Source organism: Peromyscus leucopus, chromosome 19 (genome assembly GCF_004664715.2).
Source record: "Peromyscus leucopus breed LL Stock chromosome 19, UCI_PerLeu_2.1, whole genome shotgun sequence".
Lineage (NCBI taxonomy): Eukaryota > Metazoa > Chordata > Mammalia > Rodentia > Cricetidae > Peromyscus > Peromyscus leucopus.
This window is the reverse complement of record NC_051079.1, coordinates 2,641,689-2,663,350: the sequence shown is the minus strand read 5'-3', so window position 1 is coordinate 2,663,350 and position 21,662 is coordinate 2,641,689. Positions and strand designations below refer to the sequence as shown.

At 49.2% G+C, this 21,662-nt stretch overlaps 1 protein-coding gene across 1 annotated transcript in view; it reads right to left on the bottom strand.

The window, feature by feature from the left end:
• Positions 1-21,662, bottom strand: part of Cables1 (Cdk5 and Abl enzyme substrate 1) — a 106,634-nt gene that overhangs the window by 24,365 nt on the left and 60,607 nt on the right. Inside the window, 1 exon segment of the mRNA XM_028876691.2 lies at positions 14,403-14,480. Coding sequence (XP_028732524.1) covers positions 14,403-14,480 — 78 coding nt within the window.

The window sequence follows — 21,662 nt, the reverse complement described above, 5'->3', positions numbered from 1 at the left end:
TTACCTTTCAGGCCACAGCTCACCGAGGAGTCGTGCCAGGCATCCTAGAGGCAGAGGAGCAAGGAGAAGAGCAGGTGGCCTCAGTGGGGAGGCAATGGTGACCTGGGGGTCCCTCGGCTTGGCATTCTATCGGTACTCCTAGACTAAGTGTCCCCAGCTGTAATCAAACCCACAGCTGCAGGTGGTACAGGGCCCCGGCAATCTTTGGGGCCTGGAGGCATCGTGGGGGAGGCGTCGGGGGTGGGTGGCGTCGGGGGGGGGGGGGGGGGGGGGGCGGGGACGAGGCGGGGTTTACAGTAGACTGCTGGCAGTATCAGGGCACACCAGTGACCAATGACCAGTGTGCGGGTCAACGTGTGAGCAGTGATCCCTTTGGGGATCGAACGACCCTTTCACAGGGGTCGCATATCAGACATCCTGCATATCAGATATTTACATTAAGATTCAGAACAGTTATGAAATTACAATAAAATAATTGTATGGTGGGGTTCACCATAACGTGAAGAACTTTATTAAAGGGTTGTAGTTGGAAGTTTTCCTGTTTCCCCCGGTCTGCAGCCACTCAGACCCAAGTAAACAAACACAGAGGCTTACATTAATTAAAACTGCTCGGCCATTAGCTCAGGCTTCCTACTGACTAGCTTACACTTAAACTCAGCCCATTTCTGTTCATCTATATGTCGCCATGTTTTCCATGGCTTTACCTGTGTGCCATTACATGCACGGCGGGCTGGTGGCTCCTGACTCAACCTTCCTCTTCCCAGAATTCTCCTTGTCTGCTTATCCCGCCTATACTTCCTGCCTGGCTACTGGCCAATCAGTGTTTTATTAAACCAGTGTACAAGGGCATTATCTACAGCAGTCACAGCATTAGGAAGGTTGAGAACACTACCCTAGGCCTTTCTTCATATAGTCACAGAGACTGGAAAGAGAGGGTATCTGGGATCTTAGTTTCTCGACAGCCTTGTGTCAGGGGAAAGAGGAAGGACAACAGATTGGAAGAACTAAAGGATCTTCTCAACTGCAGCTGGCACACTCGTATGGCAGCCACTCGAGAACACTACTTTGTGATGTTTGGGATACACGTTTCTGTGTATTCTCTCAGGCTGTCACTGGAACGGGTCATGGTTCTTGGTGGGAGCGAGTTAAAAGCACATACATATACACATATGTGCCTGGAGTCACAGCACAGAAAACAAAGCTCATTCATGACTTTCTGATGATCATTGATTTTTTTTTTTTTTTTTTTTTTTTTTTTTTTTTTGTCTTTTTAGGATATGCTCAACAGCCCAGGCTTGCCTTGAAATTCACTTATGTACCAGGAGGGGACCTTGAACTTCTGGCCCTTCTGTTTCTACCTCCCAAGGGCTGGGGTCACAGGCACGCACCACTATGCCCAGTTTTCTGTGGTGCTGAGGATTGAACCCAGGGCTTTGTGCATGTTAGGCAAGCATTCGACCAGCTGGGCTCCATCCTCAGGCAAGTCTCCATTTTCTTCCCTGAATTTATGGGTAGCAATTGGCAGGGTCTGAAAGCACAAGGGTGCAGATCATCTTCTCTGGGTCGGGTTTTTCCTGCTAAGTGCTCCAATAAATGTCACTGAAACCCGATATTAGCACGAACTGCAGGAAATTGCCCGCTTGGAGCCATGCTTGACTGACATAATAACAGCAATTTCACAATGGCTCCCTGATATTACAGATAACTGCCTTGGCCTGGTGTGTGAGCGCAGATAGAGCAACAGAGGCCTGGGTGTTGCCGGCTGCCGTCTCAGAGGGGACTGCAGGAAAGAACTGTTAGTTGCATGGATGTACCCAAAACAATCTTTATAAATAATATCCAGGGGAAAAGAACTAAGCAGAAAGCCTCAGGAGAGCAGGGGTAAAATCCCAGTGTGTTCTAAGATCACTGCTCTAAAATCTTATAAAATGGTTTTTAAAAGTATCTGTGGACTCACATGCCAGCCTTAAGCCCGCAGTATGGACAACACAGAGCAACAGCTGGATGAAGCCATTGAAAGCAGATTCAAGCTGGACTTTCTTTGAAAAGCCTAGAGGATCTTCTTTTAATCCCAGATATATGTAGGGTTCGAATGTTAATTTACTGAGACTCCGACTATTTTTCAAAAACCAAAAAGGCACTGGGTGTGGTGGCATACGCCTTTAATCCCAGCATTAAAGTAGGCAGAGGTAGGCTGGTCTCTCTGGGTTCTAGGCCAGCCTGGCCTGTAGAGGAGACCCTGTCTTTAAGGTGCACGGGGAGCAAGCGCCGCTTGCAGGATCCCAGATTTGCACATTAAGGCTTGAATGTGGTACGCTTGTCCAGGGACAATGGTTTGCAAGGTTGTCGGAGAAGATCTTTCTTACTTCCACAGGAGCCGTAGAACACTGGTGAAGAGCCAAGGGCAAGTGGGTTCTAATTCCTGTGGCCCCAGCTCCAGGGCACTGCAGCTTAGACTGGCCTCCCTGCTCAGCTCAATTCGCAGGCCACGCAAGCTTGAACAGTTTGCAAACGCAGGACCAGGACAGCAATGGAACCAGTCAGTGGGGGAATGGGAGGGGCTGGGGAGAGGGCCAGGGTGGGGCTGAGGCAAGGTGAGAGGGGATTACAATAGGAGATGAAGGCATGTTTGGGGGAGACAGTCAAGCAGCACTTATACACTTAAGAAAAATAGGTTGGTTCATTTGGGGGCTGTGGCGTTCTTCACAGCAGTGTGCCACAATCCTCAGCAGGAAAGTCCCTAGACCCCAGTCTTAGCTTCAGCGGCTGCAGCATAAAGCAAACACATCACATTCCACCCCTCAGTCATCTGGTCAAAGCCGACTGTCAACCTACATTGTCAGGTTCTCAAAGGTTATGCACCCCCCTTAACCACGGCATGGCCAACTCCCAACTCTTACCTTTTCTAAAAGGCTCGGCTGACTACCATTAATGCACAGAATTGATCTTGGTAGGAAAACAGGATTCCCCACTAGACAAGAAGTTCAGGGTCCTTTCCCTTAGAGGCAAAATCAACGCACCAATCTAAAAAAATGTGATTGCGAGCCAGTGTGTGAAGGTGCTTGTAATTCAAGTCAGCTGAGCTAATTGTGATTCCCAGGACACGTGTAAAAGGCAGGATAGAATCACCTCCAAAGTTAACCTCTGACCCCCACATATGTGCACTCCCACATCATGCACACACACCTCACACAATAATACTTAAAAAAAATAAACAATTTAATACTTACACCTGGGAAGTAGATGGGAAAAAGCATGTGTGATCCCAGTAGGTACTTTCCGAGGCTTTCTGCTCCTAGGATTGGGCTGTCCTGACATCTACCCATGGTGATATCTCTAATGGTGCCTTAAGCGCAGACTCATGGGACCATCTGCGAGCACCACCCAGGAACTTGCTCTTCAAAGGACAACAATGGCTCAAACACTTGGATATGTAAATAATTTAAGAGCTAATTAAATATTAACAGGGTTTCTAGACTCTTCAAAAAGGACAGAGACTGGGTGAAAGCAGAGCTCTGAAAACTGGATTAGCAAAGGAAATACCACCTGTGAATGAGTCTTAATTAAGAGATCACACGTCGCGGGACTCCAGGACACCAGTGAGCGTTAAGAAACCCCATCTGTAGTCTGCTGTAATTTGGATCTAGAATGCCCCCTGAAGGTCATGTGCTAAAAAGCCTGCTCCCTCACCTAGTGTACTCCTGAGAGGTGGTGGAGTCCCGGGGAGGGCCCAAAGGGAGACCTCAGGTCAGGAGGTGGGCCCTAGAAGGGGATACTGAGACCCCCCCTCCTTTTTAGCGTCCCTGCCATGAGATCCATGACTCAGTTCCAGCACCTGTAGTGAGTGAAACATGGACTGAAAATGTCTGTGTGGGTGCATGTGCATGTATGTGAAAACCGCAGGACAGCTTTGTGTGTTGTTCCTAGGAGCAGTCCACCTTGCTTTTGAGGCAGTGCTTCTCTGGCCTGGAGCTAGCCACATAGGCCAGGCTCACTGGCTACAGAGCCTAGGGGTCCACTTGTCTCTACCTCTCCAACACACACCACCGCTCCTGGCTTTTTCATGGGGCGCCAGGAGTCGAACTCAGGTGTTCCTGCACAAACTATGTCCCAGCCCCAGACTGAGACTTAATAACTTAAGGTCACTGTCTCTAGAGTCTGTCACAGTTGCAGAGCTAACATGGCCCCTTCAAGTGCAGTTTCACCTGCTCACATGGCAGCAGTTACCCACCAGAGTTCAAAGTCAACAAACAAGGCCACAGCGCACAGAAAAAAAAGGGCAGCTTTTAGCTGAGAAATCTTGGCCCCTCAGACCCAGCACTTCATGGGTAAGTCATCCCCAGAAAGGCGACAGGCAGACAATGAAGGGGTCTTCATGGAGCTTACACCAAAATCTTTGTGTAAAGGCAGCTCTTAAACGGCCAGATAATGGAATGATTCACCCATGAGATCATCCAGAACCAGTCGCGGTGTGGGAATGTGCTTGGTATGAGGAAAGAAACAGCCTGTGAGTGTGTAATTTTCCACAAGAGGAGATGTTTCTGGGGCGAGTGGCCCCGACCAGGCAGGGTGCATGCAGGCTTGAAAGCTCTCTAAGAATAGAATTTGTTCTGTGTCACAAAATGGTCAGTTTTCAGGAAATGAACCCAAGCAGATGACCTCATCTGATTGCCTCATGCCAAAGCTAAGGACACAAACACCATGTGGAAACCGTTGACAACTTAGGACACCCCCAAGACACCTTGCACCCCACTGAGCAATCCAGCCTGCTGTGTTTGTAAAAAGTGAATCCAGTGTCTGTTGCTCAACCAAGGACTGCCATACAAACGGCTGTGTCTACCACAGGAGCTGTCTTGGCCAGAATCCTCCAGCTTCTTGGTTTTCACAAGACCCTCAAACAGCACATTAAGCACCCGGTCAGTCTCACTTTCTTTTGCTGGGACACCTAGGCAGACTCGCCCACAGATGTCGCATATTTCAGGAAACAAGCCCTTGGGCACAGATGCCAACTCCTTTAGGCACAGAAACAATGCTGGAATAACCTTTAACCTACTGCCTACTGTCTCTCACTCACTAGTGCACTGTGCTCCAAAACTTCCTGAGCTGGCAGTCTGGAACCAGAATGCACCTTTCTAATAAAGGCAGTATCATAAATGGGGATTGGCCACACTACACCCTTATTTCAGCCTCTAATGTAAGTGAGCCAGCCCCGAAGTATAAGCCAGAGCTCTGGCCTCATCTCAGCGAAAGGCCAGTGGGTGTAGGAGGAGAAAGACACTGGGGGAAGCTGAGTCTCTTGGTTCCCTGGCTTGGGACTGGCCCTTAACTGACAGTTTGAAAGGTCAAATTCACACTGTTCTACCTTCCTCTCGGATCTGCCTCTCCCTTCCCTGTACTGAGCCTTTCTCCTGGGCCATTGCAGCGTTCGCCATGTCTTCTGTTTCTATGTCTAACTCCATAGATCCTCTGTAGCACCTAGGGGTTCCACACCTGGTCCCATGGTGGGGGCACCAAAGCTCAGGGGTGCAGGGTAGGGGCTAGAGGGTGAGAGGAGAGTACTCTCAGGTGGAGGCACCTGGCTGTGCGGGTCCCTGAACCCAAGTCCTTGTTCAGGGAACCATCTGTGGGAGGCCAGCTCCCACCTTTTACAGGGGTCCTATGAGGAGGAGAGAGGAATAAGAAAATATTAGATAGAAAGATGGCAGAGAGAAGACAGAAACACAGGATAGCTTCAGGAGGCCCTGGGTCAATACCCAATGGCCCTTCTGCCTCTTCAAAAGGGCTTTTTATAACAACGCATACCGCACAGCCAAGTGCAGACCCTTCCACACACCTGGTAACCATGCACATGGTCAAGTCATCCCCTCGTGTAGCCCTGTTGGGTAAAGCAAGCTCAGATCTCACTAGGAAACCTCTGTGGGCTCTCACACATGGCACACTTGTTCACGAAGCAGGGGAGAGTCCAGGAAGTTGTGTGCAAGTCTTTTTATGTGCTAGGAGTCTCCAGGCCTAACTGCAGGTCCATGCTAGAAGGGGTGGGCAATGACTAATGTGAGTAAGGGCCTTGGCAACTACGCGCTGAAGGATGAGGAATGAGGAGCTAGTTTAAACTAGGGACTCTTCCTGAGAATGGTACGGTTTATGAGTCCCATTGGAGAAGAGTGCCCACGGCAATAAGAAGACTTGACATTGAAGTCGGAGAAGAGATGGGCCACAGCTGTTCCCCTCCTCTATTACTGTGTTCCACCAACCTGCACACCTGAACAAAAAACAAAACCACCTCTGCTGTGTCCTGTGTTAGTGAAACCACTAGAGGGAAAAGACAAGACTGGAAGAAAATGGACCAAAATGTTAGCAGTGGCTTTGCTGAGGTCTGGCTTGCGAATTTCCATCTTATTTTTATGTATTTTCTAAACTTGCTTTAACATGCATGTGCCAAGAGGAAAAAAATTAAAGAATAAAAGAAAACCTGAAGATGAACCCATAGTACCTGTGAACCACACTGCCGGCTGATTCACTGCGAGCCAGGCTGGATCTCATCTGTGACTGGGCAGAAGGGACCTCCCACTGATGAATTCCAGTGTCACCACAGCCTGGCAGGGGCTCTGAGCCATCTCACATGGACACTCTGAGTCCCCTGAGGTGGACGCTGCAGGCACTTATAACGATGAGTCAGCTGGGGTCAGCAGCTGCCAGCTCCATTCCCAGGCCAACCCCTTGCCCGGCCTCAGGTGCCATGGGCATGGATCACCAAGATGGCTAAGGGAGGAGTGGACCTGTCCCCATCCTCTTTAGGACTGGACTCCATGTAAACTTGTGTTGTCAGAACAGCAGGGAACCGTGAGGTGAAAGGTGACAGCTCACAGGATGTCGCTAAAGTCCTTCGAGCTCCTGTTTGATCTGAAGACGCTGCCTTTGTTGAACCAGCTGCAACTGGCATTGCTGGAGTTATCCGCCATTTCACACATCCTTTACAAATGACCTCGAGGGCGCTTGAGAAGAGCGCCTTTGTCCGGGAAGAGCTTCCATGTCCTCAGAAGTCCTCCGTTCACTAGGCTCTGCCTGTCTGCCGCTGTGTGAGGCGTAACCCACCCTTGCTGACTATCAGTGGAACATCAACCTCACGCCGGGGTGATTTGAAAGAAATGGGCACAACCCAGAGGCCTCTTCATCCAAGCAGGTCGGCAACCCCGCATCTTTCTAATGCATGCACTCAGAGACGGCTGTGTGGCCTCTACAAAGAGAGAGGCAAGGACGACCGGGTGTGCCTGGGATGCACGAGGGAAGGAGGGCCAGGACGAAGTGCCCCCTCTCCACAGCACTGCCCTTGGCAAACTGCCCCCCTCTTCTACCTATGCTGAGTTCCACTCAGAAGGCCGTTACTTAAACAGAAGCAGGGTACAGCTAAAGGAAAAGTGGGCTGACCTGCGGGGACGGGGACGGGGGGGGGGGTGCCATTTATCTTTTGATCTGTTTTAGAGACGTTCAGGCCACCAACTCTGACAAAAGCCAGTGGGCCTAGGCAAAGACAGCAGAAGTCAGGTGACCTTAGCAACAGGCCTGAACGCTCAGCACGGATACTTGCCATACCAGTGAGGCAAAATGCAGTCTGCCCTGGCTGTGTGAACACTGGATCATCTGGCTGGTGAGCACAGAGGGGGGCCTCGCTGGGGTTCACCAGAAGCATATGGATGTGGCTTGAGGCCCTCTATCACTCTAGGCTCAGCAAAGTTCTTGCCACTGTGACAAAGCCACTCGGAGAGAAACAAGGGCCATGGCCCAATCAGTTCACCTTGTTAGTCCCTTCAAGGCCATCTGTCCAGCTTTCTGTTTCTCTGGAGATGCCCCCAAGGACCAAGTGCCAGGTCAACGGTTCCACAGAATACGGGCTCTCACCAAAGCACACTGCCTGTCTACATTTGGTAGGCCAGTGCTATGCTTCCCCCATGAAACAAGCAACGCCCCAAGCCTGGAAATGCAGCCCTGGAAAACATGGGCCCCCTCCACCCAGGTATCTGAGAAGGTGGTGAGTTCACTGTGTTCCATGCCGAACGCTGCAGCTCCTCTGAGAACTAAGATACAGTCCATGTCCACAAGTTAAAATACACCCATGGGCACGTTCACCAACCTCAGCAATGGCACCAGAGAGGTTCCCGGCAGAGCCTTAGTGAGGTACCAGGGTGGGGAAGGGGCCTCCGAACGCTGTTTGGAAAGGCTGACTTCCTTCAGACTGGGCTGGGGTCAGTGAGAGACAGAGCAGTGTTCCAGATGAAAATCCCCACAGCAAGGAAAGCCGGACAAGGAATCTACAGGCATGGGTCTGAGATACCACGGGGAGACGGTCTAAAAAGGACCCTTGTCTATGTCGGGGCTGGGCAGGGGCCTCGGGTTCAGCGAGGAAGAACAACACGATGATTCAGTATGAACTCCCCACCCCCTAGAAGGCTCATGTGATGCCGTGTGGGGTTGCTCTTTTGAGTGGCTTTGTAAAGTTTGGTTGATGGGACCTAGGTGGAGGAAATGGGTCGCTGGGGAAAGGGGTGTTCTTGGAGGTTATATCACGTGCCTGGCCCCAGACAAGGAGACAAGAGCATGAGACTCTCAGAACAGTCACACAGAGAAAGCACAGATTTGAGCTGGGGTGAGAGGCCAGCGCCAGTGTTAAGGGAAGGACCCAGAGGGCAGTTCAGGGGTCAGTGGATGACTGACTGGATGGACAGTTCAGGGGTCAGTGGATGACTGACTAGATGGACAGGTGCTGCCACCTGCAGCTGAGCTCAGGGCCCCCGAACACAGCTGCTTGTGCTGGAGGACCCTCCTTGGGTGACTGGAATCTGATCCGCAGTAGTCTTGAGGGGGGACACACCTGTGGGGTGGAAGTTCTCAGGGATCCCTGTTGCCTTGGGGATTCCTTCTGGGGATGACGTTGAACTGGGGGCTTCACTGGCCTCCCCAGGTTCAGTGTGAACTCTAGTGGAATCTTCAGTGGACCACTGTGGCAAAGACCACAGGCTCCAGAAAGACTGAAAACTACATTTCCCAGATCCCCAGAGGTGGCCCAGGTTTCCTCAGGGAGAAGTGCTCACGTGAAGCCTATTGGAGGAAATGAGTCACCCCCCACGCGCCCCCCCCCCACCGGGCAAGACAGCATGGGCCCCGCGGGGAGAGTGCCGAGGGTGCCGAGGGTGCGAGTGTGTGGTCCAGCACCAGGAACAGCTACTCTTCTCTCTTTTCACAGCCCCCTCAGACTAAAGACAGAAAATGCTCAAATGGGGAAATTACTTTTCAGTTAAGATTCCATCCAGAGCAGGCACGGTGGCACATACCCACAATTCCCATTACTCAGGAGCATCGTGAGTTTGAGGCCAGCCTGGGCAACATAACAAGACCTTACCTCAAAATAAAAATAAGTAATCCAGGCCGCGGCTGTGGCTCAGCGGCAGGGAATTTACCCATCATGCATTAGGCCCTGGGTTCAGTATAGGGAGGGGGAAGCTTGTCCACCGCTACCTGGAGTTACTCCTGGAGATTTTAATGCCATAGGGTAAATGAGCATCCCTCATAGCCTTCTGAAAGCCATCACCCAACAGCTTGGTCACCAAAGTTCCCAGGAAGTGACCCTGGTGTGACTCCCATAAACACCATCAAGTCTGGAGACAGCAAGTCTAACCCAGAAGGGTGGCTGAGAAGAGGCCAGCTGGGGCTAAGTGCTGTGGGCTGAGCTATCCCATAGCCACAGACACAGTCCCGCTACCCTCTGTCCGCACTCTCTTTGGCCGAGGTTGCACAGTCCCACCGTGTCTCATCCCTCTCAAGAAAATGATAACACAGGGACCTGTCTCACCCGGTCCTCAGAAGAAGGAATGAGCACACACACCTGGAAGGCACTAGGAAACGGCCCACACTGCTCGATGCTCTGTTTTAGCACGCAAACCTCCAGCTACACCCTCTGAAAATCATACTATGCTGTTCTCTCCAACAGCTTTCCCTACACATCAAGGCAGTCTGAACCTGGGGACAACTGTCACATAACCAGGTCACCTGCTTGCACTGGAAGGTCTTGGAGACTCCCAACACCAGCTTAGCACAGACCTGACCACTGGCAAGTACTCTGAGTACTTCACTGTTCTCAATCCCTGGGGATCACCCAGACCAGAAAACTGCCCAAACTCACCCCATCTGTGCATGTTCTGAAATCTGAAAGTTTAAAAAGACCCATGCAGAATAACTTTTCAGGTGAGTCCTAGAAGCCACTGGCTGCTGGCAGGTGGCGAGTGTGAACCACACGCCTCACTCACAGTCTCTTCAACGAGACTTACCACTTCCACACAGCCACGCAGACAGACTTGGAAACAACCACTGGTGCCCATGGCCGCTTGGGAGACGTGAGCCACACATTCCAAACGGGAACGGTAAAAGAATGGAGTGGGGGGCTGAGTGATGATGGTCCTGTGAGAGCGGGGGCTGTCCCACGACCAGGACTCCCGGCAGAGCTCACTTCTGATTTCTCCCTTACCAGGATGGAACACTTGCTCAGAAGCAGGATTCCAGCGTGGACATGGCTCTATTGAATTCATGGCCGTTAACCATGCTGGAAGCTGACTTATCCTCAGACATCTTTGGAAGTTCACGGAGTCTCAAACGTTTCTGTGTCCCTAAGGGCTCACACATCCAGCTCAGCACACTTGCACTGTCTGTCTGAATTCTCTCAGTTCCTTCTTCTGGGCTCCACTTGCCCTCAGCATTAGGCAGCTGCTTAGGACTCAACTGTCGGGTGGCTGTTTTGATCGGTAGGAAGTTTGTGTCTAGTCTCGATGAGAAGAGATATCTTCATGTTCATTACGCCCGCTGCCTTGAACAGTGCCTGGCAAGCAGGAGGTACTCTCTAGATTCCAAGAACAGGATTGAATCCTGCTCTGCGCTAGTGGGGCCTGAACATCTACACAGGGAAGGAGGAGAGGTGGGAAAACCGAGGTGGGTGGGGCCACAGATTTTACTCAGCCAAGGATTCTCAAGACAATTCAGGGGCAATAATGTGTTCTCCATCAGGGGACTCACACACACTGGGGACCACAAAGGACTGAATGAAAAAACAATAAAAAAATGGACAATGAAACCTCTCCTAAGATCAATCTGTCAGCATTGCTCAACTGATACCAGGTGCCAAAATCAGTGTTCACTTCAGGTGAAAACAAAAACAAAAAAACACGCACAGAGCTTCAGGGCCACAGCAGATGAGGCAGGGCGAGCCAAGAGAATGGGAGGTGGAGTTGGGAGGCTGCCATGCTGAACAAGAAGCCAGAAAACACACCCAGGAAGACAAGGCTGCCTATCTGAGAGATGCTTGCCCTGAAAAGGAGGTTCAAGTACACGCAGAGGAACTACTGAGTTTCCTGTGTTTGTGATCTTGTGCTGATGCTAGGCGTACACAGCGTCTCCTCCACTGCTCTGCTGTCTGTATTCCAGACTCAACATGCCCTCGTGGCCTGGTCCACACAGAGGAGCACAAAGGAGACGCGGGAACCAGAGAACAGAGCTCAGAGTTCTAGGTTGATACACAGCCCCCACCCCAGTCCTGCACAACCTTGGCCACCCTGGAATCAAAGCCGGAAGGGCAGATTATCTGACCTCTGCGGGCCTTTCCAGCCTTGGACCTCTGTGACAGATGGCTATGTCACAGGACAGGCTTCTGGAGAAGTGTGAGGCATCTTCCCAGTGGAAATGTATTATATAATAAGTCGATGTGTACCCGAGCTAAAAACAGCCAGTGCTGTTTACTAATAAATGCTATCGTACTGTACTAACATGTATAGTTTCTTAGATATGTCTATTAATATAGCTTTTTTATTTCAAGTTATTTCTCATTAATAAAAGAACTGTAGCTATCAGTGGATAATTACAGCAAATGGGCTATCATTTATTTATAAACAGGATGTCTGTTTATTAAAATGTCAAAAGCACAGAACACCACCCGGCCACTCAAGTGGAGTACTTGGCTTCATGCTCAGAGTCCCCTCGTTGCTGTGGTAGAAGGTAGACTCTGTTACAGACAACAGACTGGTTCCCCCTGTGAGGTCTTACAAAGAAACTGTTCTTTGGTTATAGAATTCATTGCTGGGCCCCTTGGTTTCCTCAACTATAAAAAATCTTGGTCTGCTCATGTCTAAGACATAAAAGTTATATCCAAATGTCTCTATCCAGGGCCACAGTCTCTATCCAGGGCAGAACAGTCAAGTCCACAGGTGGTTCTAAAAGGCGGGCCTTCCCAGCATCCGGGACGCTGTTAGGTACCAGCTGCATTTCCCTGAGGTATCTAAAAATGTAGAAGGCCACATGGAGCCATGGTGAGATGGTTTCGATAATCTCCATTCAAACATTTATTGGCTTTGAAAAAAATACCCAGACCTTCAAAGTCACAACTGAAAACATACAATCTTCAAAGTTCTTCACACTGACTCTCTACTACCTCTCAGCATGCCGTGTGCCATGTTGGGGCCCTCATGTCCACAAAACTCCTGTGAGCCTCGGGTGCCCTCTGGGAAGCAGATAACGTCAATTCTCCAAATCCTGGAAAGATTGCCACAGACGTGGAACTTGTGGAACTTGTGTGGCATGTCTGTGAGGACGGGGGGGGGGGGGGGGGGGGGGGGGGGGGGGGGGGGGGGGGGGGGGGGACACGGGACGGGGGCGGGGCAGGCCATACAAATGGTTCCCATTCCACTCTTGTCTTGCTGGGACCACTGCTCTCACAGATCATAGCTGTGAAATGTTAAGTTCTTGGCACAGCAGTGAGGGGTACCTGCATATGGACATTAACACCTTGGAAATGAACCAAATGTGAACATTTCAAAGATGAAATGTAATGTACGTAGAAGCCAAATTATTTTACAGAACAGAATGGGTCCCTAGTTAGGAAGGGGCAGTGGTCACCTGCTGGAACATCTTCAGCATCTATTTAAAACAGTGACTGTGTATGTGTGTAATCTGATGTGTCTTCCCTCAGAGAGTAAGTTCAGGAGGATGGGTACCATGCCCATCCTTGTCTCCCAGCATCCCCAGTACCTGGTCATGTGGTAAGCAGTATGCAAAGGAATGAATGAATGGGCTGGAGCAGGGGAAAGAATGCATCGATCAGAAGGGTCAGCAAAGGAGTCCAGAGAAATGAGGAAGCTCCATAGGACCCACCAGGCCTCGGCCAGAAGAGGCTGCTGGTGCAGACCTCCCCGGGCTGTGGAGCAGTCTGGGCCTTACCACGGTCTCCCTGGAAATGGGCTGTCTTCCTGATACAGACACAGCTGTGGCCACGGCAAGTTAGGCAGGAAAAAGAAAGCTCTGGGACGTCCTTCAAGCCCACAGCTACTCCTGCATGAGCCTCAAACATCCAGGCTGTAAGATCTGCCGCCTCTTTTTCCTAGAACACCTACTTTGCAAGATTGTTGTCAGGGTGCAGAAGTAAAAAGGATGACACTTGGTGCGCTCTGTAAGTCACATATCTAACCAGCAGCTGCCTTGTGGAACTCGTGTGGAGTTCATGTAAGAACCAGGTGAGTTTATCAGGATGAGTGTAACCTGTTACAGCAGAGGAAAGTTCAAGGCCAGCAGGGAGCCTGTGGGAACAGCCAGAGTGGGTAAGTGGTACCCAGGCCACATTATCTCAGGTGCTGTGACTACAGCGTCTGTTGTCACAAGGCCGAGTAAACAGAAGCTCGAGATGAACAGCACCCAGAGATGTGCCCAACACCAGCAGCACCCTAGGACAGGTGCTGGACACAATGCAGTGGGGATGAGTTCCTCCACAGGGTGGTGGGGGAGAAGGTGATCTTGCAAGTCCAGACCTTCTATTACTACCGTCTGCTCAGAGTCAGAGCAGGGTTGATTAATCCAGAGAGGGGAACATTTCTCTGGCTGCCCCTAACTATGTACATTTGTTCCTGGTGCCACTTTGCTGTGACGTATTTGCCCTGCACTGGCAGCCCCAGTTCTCCCATCAGCCTCCAAACCAAAGCCAAGACACAGGATGTAGTACAGTCACGAGATTTGGTCCTTACCCAACCTACCTTTTTCCAACAGTCAGAGTGACCCAGCGGCATATGGTGGACCTCATATTTTTCTTGGTTGAGAGTATTGGACAAGGTGATAAAATGCACATTTAGAAAGAGGCAGATGGTGGGGGAAGTTCACACACACACACACACACACACACACACACACACACACACACACACACACACCAAGGAAGTTTTCTGGCTGAAAAGAAAGTAGAACACACCCCAAAATCAGACACTGAATTTGTAACATCAAATCTAGGCAAACTCAGAACAGAGAAAGGCAAGCCACATTGTGCACATTGGTGTCTGAACTTTTCACCCAGAGAACTGTAAAGCATGCATGCATATACATACCCGACTTGGGTACTGTCTCGGTACGGCAGCACGGAAAATATACTACAGAAGGATCTTCTGCCACTGATAAGGACTATTCTACAAAGTAAAAACAAAAAACAAAAAAACAAACAACTAACTAAATGCAAAGACTCCAAATTAAAAAAATAAAACAAACTTAAAATAAGTTCTACAGCAAATTAAGCATTCATGGAATTCACAGCCGCATTTGCATACTCCCGCCACCTCCTCCAACAGATGGCATTCTGCTCTTCTTGCAAAATGCAAGCCTGAGCGCAGCAGAAGTTTGCTGCCTTGCCTCACCCAAATATTAACACGTGCGAGACCAGCCAGACGTGAGAGGTGCTGGCGGGGATGTGAGCCGTGCACACAAGGCAGAGCAGACCACACTGAATCTTGGGTGGCCAGCGCAGGCAAAATGGTCAATGCCACATCAAGACTTCTGCCCACAGTAAACAACGTGAGGGCAACCGTGCCCAGAACTGTGAGCTGGTAAGATGTTCAGATGCCATTACCATCGTTAGCTTTTCATATTCTGGCAACATGTTAGGTTGAGAACAGACTGAGGGAACAATTATATAATCAGTCTAAGCCACCATCGCTGCTATAAAGAATCTACTGGGAACGATTCTACACCATGTTCTTATGCAATCCAAGCCACTTGAAAAAACATTAAAAACAAAAACAAAACCCCTCAGAAGTACTTATCCTGCTGCCTGAGAATAACTTTTGCCAAAGGGAATTGCTGGTGAAAAAAAAAAAAAAATGAAGAAATGAGTGGAAAAAATAAAAATCATTCTTTTTGGAACGAGGTCAATATGGTTCACATAAGGAGTTTATTTACTTTTTAAATTTCCTTCAATATTACAATGTCACAAACAGGGAAAATAGCACTACTGAGTGCACCAGCGTTTGGGGATCCTAACCTTGTTTTAAAATTACGATGTTAAATTGCCCACAGCCCTGGGATGAGGTCTCGTCTCTGGCATGGCAGACAGACCACCCTGCTGGCCCTGCCTCTTCAGTGTCCGTGACACAGTATTTTCCCATGTGCCTTATCACGTCTGAATTCTAAAGTGCCTGCAGTTTCCGCCTACTGAGAAAAGCCAGTCAGTCCATCCTGTGTCTTTCCAGGCCACTTCTTCAGCTGTGATGTCCCGCTTAGGCACAAGTGGCAAACTCTCACGGAGTCTTCAAAACCTGACTGGGAGGTCACGCCTGCAGGCGCGCGGAGTGCACTGGTGGGCGGCTCCTTCCTAGTCACTTGTCCTCTCTTAGAGGGCAAGACTAAGGGCTCGGCATCGAATTATTCCTCTAGAGATGCAGCCAATGTGTCCGAGACACGGTCTGGATTGCAGAGAGGCACCCAAGTATCCATCAAGAAGACTCAGGGCTTTCGCTCTCCATTGGCTCCACAGTGGGACCTATTTGCAGGGACAAAGAGGACCAAGGTGATGCTCCCAGCTTCTGGTACCAGCCTTGTCTCCTTGGCTCTCTCTTCTGAGCCTTGATTTCCCCATCTAAAACATGGTACTCAGTTGGGCATGGAAGCACACACCTGTTTTCTTAGTACTTGGGAGGCAGAGGCATGAGGATCAGACATCCAAGCCCAGCCTTGGCTATCAACAAATCTGGACTACATGGGATCCTGTCTGAAGAAACAACAACAAAAAAGAGTGAGTGAATTAATGAATGAACAAATGAATGGAATGAGGTAAAATTAATAATGATCTTATTGGGAAGTTGGAGGAGAAAAGGAGTTCAAAGTAGAAAAGCCCTTGGGGCGTTGCCCGGCAGACAGGACGCATGTTAAACAGGAATCATTTTCAATGTAGACTAGCTTCCTGGATGGAGTTGTCTCAGCATTGAGAACCTCTCCAGACCTCAGTGCCATTAAGAGGCGGTGCTGAGGGCAGCTGAGAGAGCAAACCAGGCCCTACATGATATAATGCACACAGAGATCATTAGCTATCACACCCAGTTCTGACCAGGGAGTCGGCCAAGACCGTCACATCCTGAGTGGGCCCAAGTCATGTATCACACCTGCCTGGACCACTGCACACGAATCCTAGAGACAACTTCCAGCATGGTGTGTCTGTGTAAATTCACTCACACTGGCACAATAACGGCTGAACAACTGATTCTGGACCAGGTCATAAATGCTGTAGCCAGTAAGGCACAAGCTAATGAAGGCCTCAGTGAGGGTGACACATGAGCAGGTGTGGCCGCCCAGAGATGTGACCCTGAGCTCGTCCTTGCTGTGAAGTCACCTCCCTAACTTAGTAGAAGATCTGCCTTCAGGTGCTTAGCTGGGCGCCCATGGGCTTCCTGGATTCCAACAAGCCTGCCTTTACCTATGTATTCCATAGTCGCTTTCTAGTCCCGCCTGCAGGTCACCTTGAGAGTGATGGATCACACCCCCACCCCCACCATCAGAGCTGCTGGAGCCACAGAGGCTCCGTGCTCCACTCTGCTCATCCTGGACCCTTTGCAGATGAAGGACAGAGGTTCTCCCTGTCCTCACAGTCCTTGTCACCCTTGCCGTACCCCCAGCCATTCAACATCAGTGTCCCTGAAACAGAGGAAAGTGGGTGTTGGCTAAACTCAGCTGCTTTATTATTGCTGCACTTCCCTCAGTATCAGCTCTAGTGTCTCTCTTTCCCACACACCAAATTTGTCTGGACACCTTTTATAGAACAAGAAAATGAGAGACTGTCAATGCCAAGTGCAATCCAAGTCTTCTCTCTAACATTTCACCCACAAAGGCGCCCATCAGTAAATGGGCTGTACTGTTCCATGAACTGAGGGTGCACTCTGGGTGGTCCTCACTATTAGCTCTAGGAGGTGTTGACACCATGGATCTCATTCAGAAACTTGTTACTGTATTACATGAGCCAAGTTTAGCAACCGGAAACAACTGTTTCCCAACAATCCCACTGGGGTGGTTTTCTCCTTGGCTAGTCTGGAGAGGGGAGGGAAGGAGGCAAGAGCCCTGCATCTTTGGGACGTTCCCTGCCATTTCTGGGCTCAACCTTCCCATGGACTCTGCTCTTGACAGGGGCCGGAGGAAGAAGCCATGGCAGATTCGTGAAAACATCACCAACATTGCCACTGGAGCTCCTGGGAACGTGTCTTCCATATTTTCCGGAGTAACCTGGCCTCCCACAGGGACTACAGGACTTAGCCAGACCAGGCAGGCAGCAACAAGTACAGAAAGAAACTTCCTACACAAGCGGCTGTGAGGCACATCCTGTATGGAACCAGGAGGCTCATGGGAATTTACAGCTTGGCTCTGGAGTCATCCATCACAATGGAGATGCCTCAGAAAAAAACCAATTAGTTTGTCTCCTTCAAGGGTGTCTGCTCTTTCTGGGAGAATTAAATTGGACACTGGTGGTCATGAATGGCATTAGACAACCACACGCCATTTCCAATGAGCTCTTTAAAGGGGGCACGCCGGTGTCCTTGCCTCCAACCACAGACGCTGCCTTCTTTTCACATGGCACACAAAAAGCTCAATCTTCCCCATCTGGGACATCTAACACTGTACTGAAGTCAAGATGTCCAGAAGGCTTTCCGTAAAATGTAGTGGGAGCTGTTTGAGCCATCCCCTGAAGCACCACCCCTTCTGAGGAAGCAGGTAACTGTCACACCTGCCTGTGACCTCGAGGCACCTGCCCCCATTAAATAGACTCTATGGATTAACCCCATTATCTGGCTCCCAACTCCCCCTTTCCTAAAGGTTTCATGCTTCTCAGGGTTGTGAATGATGCTTGTAGGGTTGGGGTTGGAACAAAAAATTAGACTCAGTATTTTCCTTAAGAAAAGAAAAAGGGGAATGGATAGGTATAGGATATTAAGGTAGATTATTCTAACTACTAGTAAACTAGTAAAATATCAACCTTAGATAATATGCACTGTTATGAATTCTTGTATAATGATACAAATGTAAACTTTTTATAGTCCTACCTAAGACTTGTACATTGACACAAACACAAAACTGTATTTGTTGTATATATATTTCTACTCCTATTTGAAATATCTTGTATATTGATACAAATATAAAATTATATTGGCCATACTGTATGTATGTTCTACATCTGTTTAGGATATTTTATATATTGATACATATTGTTGCCATATTGCATACTGCACTATACATTTCTGCCTCTGTTTAAGACATTTTGTGTACAGTCACAATATTGAGGTCATTGTTCTTTTACTGTACATTTACTTACAGACTGTTTACCTTGTTTACATGAAGTCTTAGTCCTTAGGTTATCTGGGTAAATATGACTTACAGATTTATAGTCACCTATGCTTGTCATCTCTATAGTTATGTTAGTTTGTCCAGATTTACAGATACATAGGTCAGATGCACAGTAATCTTCAAACACTTCATAGACCTAGAGAAAATGGCATTTAAATAACTTAGAATTCTGTTGACATGAGACATGATTGCTCCTGGCAGCACTGATCTGATCTGAAGAGAATGTTGGGTTTTTAAGACACTTGGTTTGGAAGTTTGTCTTCCTGGCACATAATGGCCTCCTGGGCAAAGAACTGCCCTTGCCTCAACTGCTGACAGTATGAATGCTGTCCTTTCTGGACAAGCAGGACGCAAGGAAAAGCAACTACTGAACTCTGCCAAGACAGGGTAAGATGGTCTTTCAAAATTCCTGCTTCTGAAAATGGTCTGTCAGATATTCTAGGCCAAATTGGATTCCCCAACAGTGCTGAGAAACTTTAGGTGACTGTCCAGGCTGCCAGCTGTCTCCGTCTATTCTTGAAAGATTTCACAAAGTTGCTTGCATGCATTTCCGTTTTCTCGGGTATTATTTTCCTTCTCAGTCTTTGATGGGGTTGAAGACTAACAGTTACAGTTACAATCTTCTCGTATCTTAGCTAGAATGTATTATGTACTAGATTCAAGGTTCTTCAGGATAGGATGGCTTTTGGATAATCTCTCTAACATACCATTTACCTATGTTCTAGATTTTAGTATTTGTCTCTTGTTTGATGTTGTTCTTGTTGGTTGTAGGTCATTTTGCTTAGGTAATTGCCCGTTATTTCTCCTGGACAATACTTAATAATCATTTCTATTATATATAATTTTGTGTTAGGTTAGAACTTTCTTATTTAGACAAAAGGGGGAGATGTAGTAGGGGCTGGTTGAGCCATGCCCTGAAGCACCGCCCCTAGTGAGGTAGCAGGTAGCTGTTTCACCAGCCTATGACCTTGAGGTACACGCCCCTGGGGTGTAGCCACGGGGTGGGGGTGGGGGAACCCTTAGGACCTGGGGTGCATGTATGTGGCTCTCTCTTCCATACCTCGTGGTTCTGGATGCTAAGATCTTAGCCCAGGCAGATCAATGTGGGACATAGCTCAACTTTTCTGGACCCTACAATAAATCTCCCATGGTTGTGAGTTAACCCCCAAATAAATTCCTTTGCTCATTAAGTAGACTCTGTGGATTAATCCCATTAATAAAAGATTATGACTTCAAGAGTGGAATTAACCCCAGGGAGATGGGTCTGTGAGGAACCAAAGGTCACATTTCCATACAAACGTCTCTAGAGAATAAAACAAAACAACTAAGGAATAGGCTCCTGGGGCTGTGGGCCAGGCTGCCTCTGGACACACAATGTCTGCTAAAGCCTTCAGGAGATTCAGAGCATGCCCAGCAGCTCTGGACAGGCCTGAGTTTCTTATCCACAGGGGATCATGTCCATGCTCTTGGGAAAGAACAGCCACTCAAAGGGGATCTTTCAATTCTAAGCACAAATTTTCCACAGCCATGCTTTTTCATGGAATTTGCTTTCACACCCTCAGTTCAGTGTTGGTGACCTTGTACAACACCACCCTGGATCTTCATGCGTTGTTTGATGCCAAAAGCTTTCTTCTTGTTCCATTTCTAGCTCTTGAGGAGTCCGCCGGTCTTGAGAAATTTTGTTATTCCGTAATAGCACAAATATTCCATAAGGATATTAAAAATGACTAAGCAGTTTAATGGAGAAACAGAAACAAATATCACACTTGTAACAGTGTGGGCAGGCACGGTGGTGTCCAGACACAGTCCAGGGTCCGTATCAAGTGCCGGACACGAGCAGAAACACATCTTCCAAACTCACTCTTTCTACGCCTGGGAACAAGAGAAAATACTGACATGGCGCAACTGGGGACCGTGAAGAATCGGCCCTAACTTCTGTGGATACAGCCTTGTGTGGACGTAAGAGCTTTCAGACACCCTGGGTTAGGATGAGACAACACACTGAAGTGGGTCTCACGTCCAGGAAGTGGTGTCTTCACAAGGAAAGAGTGATCTGTGCAGACATCTGAACATGCGCAGAGGAAGAAATCACGTGGTTATGAGACAGCGATGGGGTGATGCTGCTGAGGGCCGGGGATGCCGAGGACAGCTGCCAACCACTGATGATGATGGGAGAAGGGAAGGTTCTCCCTAGAGCCTTCGGAGGACACCGTCCCGCGTGCCGCGCCTCCAGAAATGACAGAAACCGTCTGTGTTGTTTTGACCACCCAGCCCCGGGTGCCTTGTAAGGCAGCCCAGGAAACGAATACAGCTGGCATCTGGCTGTGTGCTTTCCGGGGGGGACCTGTGCCCCCACCTCTGGGTAGGTCCTCTCTGCATGCACACTGTGCTTGCTGTGCCCAGAGGAGGTAACGTGTCAAAAGAAGAGCACAGCATCTGGAAAACCCAGCCTCTTCCCTGTCTGTCTGGACATCTTTCCCACAGCCGCCCCTTCCTCCTCTCACAAAGCTCAATTAAAAGCGGGAGGACTTGACCCTTTCTCTTGCGCCTGAAGCTGGCAATTACATAACGAGTGTTGAATGAAAACTGCCACAGAAGAAGAAAATGTTCTTGTGTGCCCTACTTACACACTCGCTAGCCACTGGGGGGTGAGTTCCTTCCTTCGCCTCACATACCCCCTCCCTAGTGGACGGGCCACTGAGGATAAGGGCAAAGCAAGTCTGTGGGCTTCCAAGAACATTCTTCACAAAGCGATCTGTTCCCTTCCATCCGGAAACGGGATAGAGACTGTTTCTGTGTGGGAAGTTGGCAGGATGGCGTTGTCCCGAGAAGGGGGCTGGAACCCTGCCTGTGGTGTGCACAGCTGGCCTGGTGTGAGTGTTCGGGACCTGGGTCAGGCTCTAGAGGGGTGTGGGATTCTAGCAGGTAAGAATAATGAATCTGGATGAAAGCCTGGGACTCGGGCGGTGATGTTGAGCTGTCAGGACCCC